Source organism: Lemur catta, chromosome 21 (assembly GCF_020740605.2).
Source record: "Lemur catta isolate mLemCat1 chromosome 21, mLemCat1.pri, whole genome shotgun sequence".
NCBI lineage: Eukaryota > Metazoa > Chordata > Mammalia > Primates > Lemuridae > Lemur > Lemur catta.
The window spans coordinates 25379005-25388823 of record NC_059148.1 but is presented as its reverse complement, the minus strand read 5'-3'; the positions used below and the strand labels follow the sequence as shown (position 1 = coordinate 25388823).

The 9819-nt window shown below is 42.8% G+C and overlaps 1 protein-coding gene across 7 annotated transcripts in view; it reads left to right on the top strand.

The window, feature by feature from the left end:
- The first annotated feature begins 17 nt into the window (after positions 1-17).
- The window catches only part of ACAD10 (acyl-CoA dehydrogenase family member 10), a 45215-nt gene continuing 35413 nt past the window's right edge, over positions 18-9819 (top strand). For 2 of the 7 annotated variants that reach the window (XM_045534808.1, XM_045534809.1), the window contains exons 1-3: positions 3396-4729; positions 6326-6474; positions 9040-9234. In XM_045534808.1, the coding sequence (XP_045390764.1) occupies positions 4543-4729; positions 6326-6474; positions 9040-9234 (531 nt within the window). In that variant the 5' untranslated portion in view covers positions 3396-4542. Of the gene's footprint in view, positions 258-3395; positions 4730-6325; positions 6475-8079; positions 8112-9039; positions 9235-9819 lie in introns of those variants that run through there. The other 5 variants (XM_045534804.1, XM_045534805.1, XM_045534807.1 and 2 more) reach the window with 5 other exon arrangements.

Sequence of the window (9819 nt, the reverse complement as noted above, 5' to 3'; positions counted from 1 at the left end):
CGCGCTCTGATTGGGTGGCGCGGCGCGGGGGAGATCCTGCGGCCTTCCGGGTGGGCTCTGGAAGAGGTCAGGAAGCAAGGACATCGTTGAAGTTGCTGGTGCTGGGCGCTGCCGCTCCTTAGGCCGAGCGGTGGGTTGTCGCCCAGGCCCGGGTCAACATCTGCCTCTCGGACAGGCCTCTTTCTTACGACATCTCGGCTGGCTGCGTGGGGTTCCTGGCTCCGCGAGGTCTGCGAATTGTTCGAAGAACCTGTGCTGTGCGGAACTTTTGCCTCTTTTTTCATGTTTAACCCCTCGCTCTAACCTTAGGAAAGGTTGCTTTATTTCAGCCCCACTTTACAGATAGACACGATGAGGCTCAGCTTGGTGAAGTTGCTTCTTAGGGCCCATGGCGATTGCAGACTCCATTGCAGGGTTTCTGACTCTGTTAAGGTAGCGCTGGGCTGGGTAAGAGCACAGTGCTGGAGATAGATCTGGGTCCTGTTCCCCACTCATCACTTCACAGATGTTTACTGAGGCACTATTGGGATGTTTGAGATACATTGGTGAAGAACATAAACTCAGTTCCTGCCCATATTGTGGAGTGGACCTTCATCACCAGTTGTGCAGTCTTGAGCGAGTCATTGCATAAAGTTGGGATAATATAATATCTCACAGGATTGTGAGGATGAAATGAAATGATGAATATAGTGAGAACATTAGCTTTTCTGAGGTTCAGCATTCTTTTTAGTATATCAGACTGACTTTAGCACATAGGTATTGTTGACAGCCACAATCAGTGCATATATGGCATATACGTGATAGGTTGCCATTCTAGGTGTATGTTATAATGATACATATGTAAGTACACCTATGTAAGTATGTAGTACATCCTGGATATGTGTAGGTATGTTGACTATATGTGTATAACATGGGACCACGTGATGTATGGGTATACAGAGCTTTTGACGGTACTGTGACATATGTTTCAGTATATCTTGCACTATTGACATTTTGGGTCCTGTTAATTCTTTGGAAGGGACAGTGTCCTGAGCATTGTAGAATGTTTGGAAGCATCCCTGGCCTGACCCACTAGACCTTACTAGCTCCTCTTCCCCAGTGGTGACAACCAAAAATGTCTGCAGCCTTCAAAATGCCCCCGTGAGATCAAAGTCACTCCCTGTTGGGAATCACTGGTTTACGTGATAGTGCATAAGCCATACACAAATAGTATATGTGTAAAGCATATGATACCTTGTGTGAACTTTTTCAGTATATTACAGTAGTAATAATATTTAATGGTGTGCCAGATACTGATTTGAGTATTTTACATACTTTATCCCATGCAATGGTACTCAAGAACTTTATGAGACAGGTACTATGATTGTCCCTATTTTATACAGGAGGAACCTGAGGCTACAAGGGAATAACTTGCTCAGGATCTCACAGTTAGGTGACAGAGGTAGAATTTGAATCTGGGCAATTCGGTCCCACAGCCAACACTCTTAATCTCTTTACTAAACAAATTGTCTCGTTAGTATATGACAACACAGTATGGGTGCATATTTATGAAAGCATAAATTAGGTAGCAAATCTACATTATCATACTAATCTCATTATTCTCAGGGAGAAGACTTTCTTTATGGCAGATGCAAATTCCAGAGAACTAGAATTGTTGGCCAGAGAAGGGAAAGTTGGGAATGTTACAGTTCTTTTTGGCTGCCAACCACTAAGCCTGTCCCTAGCCTTTCTCTATTTTCTGCTACATCCAGTTTATGCATCTTTCCAACTCATATTTATGAGCACCTGCTATGTGTCTAGAAACTGCACTGGGCCCTAGGGGATGGTTGTATAGAATGATGGATAAGATAGTCCTCTCCTTAAGGAGCTTACAGTTGTAGATGGAGAGAGACATGAAAATAGTTACTGTGTAGTGGGATAAGTATTCTACTGAAGGTATGGAGAAGGGGCAATGGAGTGAACAAAAAGTCCTGCAGTCTGCCTGGAAAAACAAAGAAAAGCCTCTACATAGGTGGTAAAGCTGAGGCTATGAGGTAAAAATGAATGGAAATTCACCAGGCAATTCAAGAAGGGAAAGGTGTTTCAGTCCATGAGCACAGCAGGTACCAAGGAGTGGAGGTATGAGAAGTGACAGCATTTTCCCACTCTGAAGAGAGCATTGGGAAGTGGCTAGAACAGAACAGTCACCTATAGTTGAAGGAGCAGGCATGCTGCCTGTGGGAGCGTTGCCCACATATCCATTAACAGGAGTGTGTGGAGGTTGGTGTCCTCAATAAGGATTAAAGTTCACCCTCCAGGCCCCAAAGGCACTTTTTATCTCTGTTAAGCCCTCACACTAAGTGTGTTGATGCTTTTACAAGCCTATAAATAAGTTTTTCTTCCTATCATAAACTTTGGCCTTGGCATAGGAACATAAGTAAAAATGCAAATCAACCTCGAAATTTTTAGTTTCAAAATTTACTCCTAAATTCAGCACATTTCTTCCCTCAGCATGCTCAGGGGATTGGTTCCAGGACCCCCTGGATTCTAAAATCTGAGGATGATTAAGTCCCTCATGTAAAGTGGCACAATATTTGCATATAACCCACACACATCCTCCTGTATACTTTAAATCATCTCTAGATTACCTATAATATCCAATACAATGTAAATGTTATATAGTTGTTAAACTCTATTAGTTTTTTATTTGTTTCATTTTTTATTGTTATTTTGGCTTTTTTCCCCCAAATATTTTCAGTCTCCAGTTGGTTAAATCCACAGATACGGAACCCATGGGTGTGGAAGGCTGACTGTACGTGCGAAACACATTATATAGTTTTCAAGATCTACTGCTTAAGATTCCTTTCTTTAGATTGTTATACAGGTTGAGTATCCCTTATCCGAAATGCTTGGGATCAGAAATGTTTCAGATTTTGGATTTTTTTGGGTTTTGGAATATTTGCATATGCATGATATCTTGGGGATAGGACCTAAATCTGAACACAAAGTTCATTTATGTTTCATGTATACCTTATACACATAGCCTCAAGGTAATTTTGTACAATAGTTTTTTGCATAAAACAAAGTTTGCGTTAAGCACTCATGTGTGGAATTTTCCACTTGTGGTATCATGTCAGCACTCAAAAAGTTTCAGATTTTGGAGCATTTTAAATTTCAGATTTTCAGATTAGGGATGCTCAACCTGTGTAGTTTTTTTGAGTCCTTTTGGCAGCACCTAAGTGACTCCCATGAACTCATAGGCTGTCTTACCACCCTGTTTTAATCTTACCTGATTTTTATAAGTTTTTTAACTATAGAAGTGACATAAAAAGTAGGCCGGGTGCAGTGGCTCATGCCTATAATCCTGATACTTTGGAAGGCCAAGGCAGCAGGATCGCTTGAGCCCAGGAGTTTGAGGTTGCAGTGAGTTAGGATGATGCCACTACACGTTAGCCTGGACAACAGAGCTGAAAGAAAGTATAGTGATCTCTCATATACCTTTCATCTAGATTGACTATTAACATTTGGCCATATTTGGTTTATCTCTATGTATGTGTATGTAGATATATATCTATATGCACTTGCATTTGTGTGTTGCGTGTATGCTTTTTTTAAACCTGATTCTTTTGAAAGTAAGTTTAGAAAAGAGGCAGTGGGGGAACAGTTAGTAGGCTATTACAGTGATCAGTAAGAGATAATATGATGGTGTTTTGATGTTGTGATGGTGATATCTTAAGTGCTAGGAGATGAGTACAGGACATCTTGGGAGTATACATACTCCTACTCTGTCATTTCTGGTAGCCAGAAGAGGTTTCATGAAGACAGTGACAGGTAAACTAAAACCCAAAGGACCCTTTAGAATTAACCAGGTAACAGGTGAAAGAGAGCATTCCAGACCAAGGGAACATAATATGCAAAGGTCTGGTATCATGGGGAGGACCTCATGTGTTTGAGGAAACTGCATGTAGATTTGCATGTCCAGGTGATCCGGGTTGCAGTGAAAAAATGGGGAGTTACTGCAGAAAGAGGGAAGCAGATCTTAGAGGGCCTTTTAAACTAGGTTAAGGAACTGAGAGTTTATCTTGAGGGCAGTGGGAACCATTGAAGGTTTTAAGTAGGGTCAGAATGTGCCCAGACGCAGTTTTGAAAGATTCGTCTGACTGAAGAGTGAAGAAAGGATTGGAGGGAGGTTTGAGAAGAGGCAAGGGGACCAGTTAGGATCCATTGCGCAAGATGGTGGCAGTAGGAATGGAAAGAGGTAGATGGAGATTTTCAGGAGGAAGAATTGACAGCACAGAACAACAACTGGAGGCGAGACTGTGGGAACTCAGGGTGAGTCCCAGTCTTCTAGCATGGCAGGAGGATGGATGATGGAGCCCTTTACTCAGTAGTCAGGGAGGGCTGAGACACAGTGAGGTCACTTGTAGATGTGGTTTGAGGTGTCTGTTGGTGATCAGTTGGAAATGTCTGGCTGGCACCCCTGAACTCCAGGGTGGAGGCCTGAATTGGAGGCAGTGAAGGTGAGCTGTGCCCTCTGCCTTCTCGCACAGCCCCAGCCTCAACATGTGCATAAGGAGGCTTTTGCAGTGTCCCCCTCTCCAGTGGGCTCGGAGGGCAGCCTTCCTGAAACACTTCCAGTCCGACCACCAGGAAACCCACCGGTGGACACATTTTGGAGGCAGCACTTACAGAGCCGTGATTTTTGACATGGGTGGAGTTCTCATTCCTTCTCCAGCGGGAGTGGCTGCAGGTGAGCTCTTCATTCTTTTCTGTTTCACTTTGGGGGACTGGGGTGGGGCGGGAGAATGGAGGAGGTGGAGGAGGCAGAGTGTATCCCAGGGGGCAGGGCTCTGGCTCTTGAATCAAATTCCAAGCACCACTTAGTGGCTGAGTGTCTTGGGCAAATTATATAACTCGTTGGAGTCTTATTTTCCTCCTCATTAAATTAGGACTAATAAAAAGTACCTGCCTCCTTGGGATTTGGGGGAGAGTTGAATGAAGCAATCCATGAAAAGCACTTGCCTAGCACAGTGAGTGCTCAGGTCCTCCTAGATTCCCAATCAGTGATGAGCTGCCATGATTGTCGTTGTTCTGATTAGAATTTAACTACCTTTCCCTGGGAACTGTGCTGCTTCTGAAACCTTGAATGCTGAATGCAATTGCCCCTTTGATCACATTTCTCTCTTCTGCCTCGCTCCCTCTAAACCTGCTTCTGGACCTACCAGGTGAACTCTTCAGTCTCTTTGGCCCTCTGTTTATCAGCCTCTCCCTGGTTTTACTTCTTTTCCCTACTCAGTTCAACCTACGTTAGTTAGATTTGTTTTGGCTTCAAGTGGTAGCAAACTTAACAAGTGACTTCTCGTCATTTCCACTTTCACCTCGTGGTCTGTCATGGCTGCCCCACCTCCTGCTATCATGTTCTCATTCCAGCCAGCAGGAAGGAGAAAGGGACAATCTGCTGTCCTTTTCCTTTTGACCTTCACTGGTGGCTGGCTGGCCAGTTCTCCCTCCTAAATCAACCCAAGTGCAGGTTTTCTACACTCATGTGTCTGGGCTAACACTGCCGGAAACAATTACCCAGCTGTGCAAACCAGCTGTGTGGGCTAGTTTTTGAGCTCCAACCTCAGCTGGGCCCTCGGTGCTATGCCAAAGCCTCCCTATTCTTCTGCTAGTATTTCTCTCACAGTTACTTCAGGAGCTGTTCCAAACTGTCAGCTCCTCCAGGCTCCTCACCCCCAAATATTCATACTCTACAGACAGCTGAATCTCCCCTTTTACAGAGACCGTAAAGATCGCTGGACAGGAAGTTTCTCAAGTTTCTCCAGAATATCTTGAGAACCTCCATTCCCAATGCTTCTCCTCGTGTGTAGATCCCTGTCTTCTCTCACCTGAATGATGGCATCAGCCTTCTCACTCCTCTCCCTGCCTCTAGCTCCAGAATTACCTTTCTAGAACATAGATCTTGTTCCTTCCCTCCCCTGCTTCAAAGCCTTGAATGCCTGCATGTAGTCCCTTAGCTTAAGTCTGGAAGCTTTTGCCAGGTATTCAGGGCCTCTCACAGTTCTAGCTCTCCTGTCCCCGTGCCATACCATTTTCACCGTGACCGCGCCCAGCCAGGACCTGATACTTAACAGCAGTGTGCACTCTGTCATACAAATTAGTATCACTCTTCCTTTGGAGGTCTAAGGTTGAGAGTTTGCATTTCATGGATTTCTTTGACTTCCTAATAGCATCCACTCGCACCATGATGATGCAGTAGGAACTGGTGTAATTCCCCTGAGTCCCTCAAACCCCAGCCATTTGTCAATGTATTATATTTTACTTTTGCATATTTCACTTCCTGTAGAATGGGAGATACAGAATCATATCCCTTCTGGAACCATAATGAAGGCCTTTAAGGAAGGTGGTGAAAATGGGCCTTGGATGAGATTTATAAGAGGAGAGATAAAAGTACAGGATTTCTTACAAGAATTTGGGAGACTTTGCTCTGAAATGGTGAGTGATAAACATACCTGCATTTCCATATTATTCTTTTTGCATTGAGTAGTGGTTGCAACATTCATCCATAAGTTGCTTAAACTGAAAATAAAGCAAAATGTAGGCCTGGTGCCATGGCTCACGCCTGTAATTCTAGCACTTTGGGAAGTTGAAGAGGGAGGATCGCTTGAGGCCAGGAGTTCAAGACCAGCCTGAGCAAGAGTGAGACCCTATCTGTATAAAAAAATAGAAAAATTAGCTGGGTGTGGTGGTGCATACCTGTAGTCCCAGCTACTCGAGAGGCTGAGACAAGAGGATCACTTCAGCCCAGGAGTTCAAGGTTGCAGTGTGCTATGATCATGCCATTGTACTCCAGCTTGGGTGACAGAGCAAGACCCTGTCTCAAAAAAAAGAAAAAAAAAAGTGAAACCTAATGTTTCAGTTCATTTTGCACTGCTATAAAGAAATGCCTGAGGCTGGGTAATTTATAAAGAAAAGTGGTTTATTTGGCTCACAGTTCTGCAGATTGTTCAAGAAGCATCGCACTAGCATCTACTTCTGGTGAAAGCTTCAGGGAGCTTCCCATCAAGGTGGAAGGCGAAGAGGAAGCAAGCGTGTCACATGGCAAGAGAAGGAGCAAGGAGGGTGGGAGCGGTGCCAGGCTGCTTCAAACAACCAGCTCTAAGCTAATAAAGAGAGAACTTAGCCATTATAGAGGGGAGGGCACCACGCCATGTATGAGGGATCCACCCCCTGACCCAAACACATCCCACCGGGTCCCACGTTCAACACTGGGGGTCAAATTTCAACATGAAATTTGGAGGGGCCCAACATCCAAACCATATCATCTAATAACCCATTATATGTTTTTAAGCTATTTCTTCTATCCCTAGATACTCAACTTTAAATTCACGTATGAATAAGTAGAAATTTTCTTTAGTAAGCCCCTCCAGCAGATTTTTTTTAATGTTTATGTGTTTATTATAAAGGATATTATGAAGGCTACAGATGAACAGCCACCTGACAAGATGCACTGGGAGAAGGGGTGCAGAGTGTCCATGCCCTTCCTGGGCCTGCCGCCCTCCGTGTGTTCAGCAACCCAGAAACTCCCCCTCCACCCGACAGATAGTGAAACAGGACCTGTCTGCATAAAGGCTTTGATCAAAAACAATATTTAAAGCAATAATATTAGCATTTTCTCTGTATTGTGTATTGCTCTAAGCTCTTTATATTAACTCATGTAACCGTCACAATAGCTCTATTAAAATATAATTTAGAAATATAATAGTAAGAAAAGTTCTGTAGGTGGATGGTGATGATAGTTGCATAACAATGTGACTGTACTTAACACCACTGCATTGTACACTTAAAAATAGTTAAAATGAGCCAGGTGCAGTGGCCCACACCTGTAATCCTGGCACTTTGGAAGGCTGAGGTGGGAAGATTACTTGAGGCCAGAAGTTCGAGACCGGTCTGGGCAACATATCAAGACCCCATCTCAAAAAAAAATTTTTTTTTTAATTACCTGAGAATGGTGGTGAGCCTCTATAATCCTAGCTACTCAGGAGGCTGAGGCAGGAGGATCACGTGAGCCCAGGAGTTCGAGACTGCAGTGAGCTATGATCTCACCACTATACTTCAACTTGGATGACAGAGTGAGACCCTATTTCAAAAAATAAAGAAAAATTTCGTGTTTCATATATTTTCTGTAATTACAAAGTAGGTATATATAAAATAGTAAACCTTGAAAATGTTATGCTAAGTGAAAGAAGCAGCCAGTCAAAAAAGACCACATATCATATGGTTCCATTTATACGAAATGTCCAGAATAGGCAAATCCATAGAGACAGAAAGTGGATTAGTGGTATTCCAGGCCTGGGGCTGTTGGGGGAAATGAGGAGTGACTGCTAATGGGTATGGGTTTCCCTTTAGGTAATGAAAATGTTCTAAAATTGATTGTGGTGATGGTTGCACAACTTTATGAATATATTAAAAACCATTGAATTATATACTTTAGGTGAATTGTACAGTATGTGAATTATATTTCAATGAGGCTATTATAAAATATCTGTGTATATATGCATATGTAAAATAGACTTTGCAGATTTTGAAACTTGATAATAAGAGTTTTAAAAAACTCACATAGATTGAATTTAAAAACAGAAAAATAGAAAGTAAAGTTCATAATGGTGATGCTGAGGCAATACAAAATCATTAAGTGCCTTCTGGATCATTAAAAATTAAATTACATCTGTTTAATACACTTTCAGAGTTTAATGTATCCTCTTAAGACGTTCTGATATTTTTTCAATTAGCAATCCATGGGTGGAATAAAGAAGTTATTTAATTGCATTATTGATATAAATAGCTCCATTCCCCAATCATTGTAACTCTAATTCTAAGTTAATTTTAAAAAACCTTAGATGAAGAGTTCAGCACGGGGTTGGAGGGAGACAGCAAGCCGAGAGTCTGGACACTAATAACCAGAGAACAGCAGGAAGCCAGGAATAAGTCTTTTCTGTTGGTCAGGACTGGTTCTCACTCTTAACGATTCTGGTTCTCTTCTGCCCTCCCCATTCTTAGTCAAAGACCTCTGTGCCTGTGGACTCATTTTTCTCTCTGGTGACCAGTGAGCAAGTGTCAAAGCAGTTCCCAGTGATGACTGAGGCCATCACTCAAATTCGGGCAAAAGGCCTTCGGACTGCAGTCTTGAGCAATAATTTTTACTTTCCCGAAGGGAGAAGCTTTTTGCCCCTGGACCGGAAACAGTTTGATGTGGTAAGCTCACAGTGATTCAAACAATCAGAACAGGATCCGTGCCTTTGCTTCGGGATGCAACATTAAATGCTGCCTTTTAGCAGGTCTTGAGTGATTGGTTTTTTATTCAGAAACTTGACTAAGTTAGGTTTAGATGCAGTGGGTTGAAAACAGGGCTTTTAGAATATCGCTGTGCTCTTAGCAAGGTCAACATCTGTGGGATTTGATAACTGATTGTAACCTCAGCTTTAAAGACTCCCTTACATTCTGAATTCGAGCCTTCGTCTTCATGTAACAAGAGCGTCTCCATCAGCCCGCACACCTTAATGGGCCTTTTGACCTTTTCTCTTCTCAAACCAACTATGTTGCCCTGCATGCTGTGATGTTAATTTCTAGACCAGCGCTGTCCAGTAAAACTTCACCGCTTTCCTGGCCTGATTTACTCCCCTGCTGAATTTATATGACATGCTCCATGTGTATATGCCAACCTCTAATGTTTATGATACAGTTTTGACATGCTTGGCTATATTTGGGCACTTTTTAAATGTTTATTTGTGTCTTATAAACAACAGCAGTGATAATTCCCTTTAGAGACTCCAAAGCCCA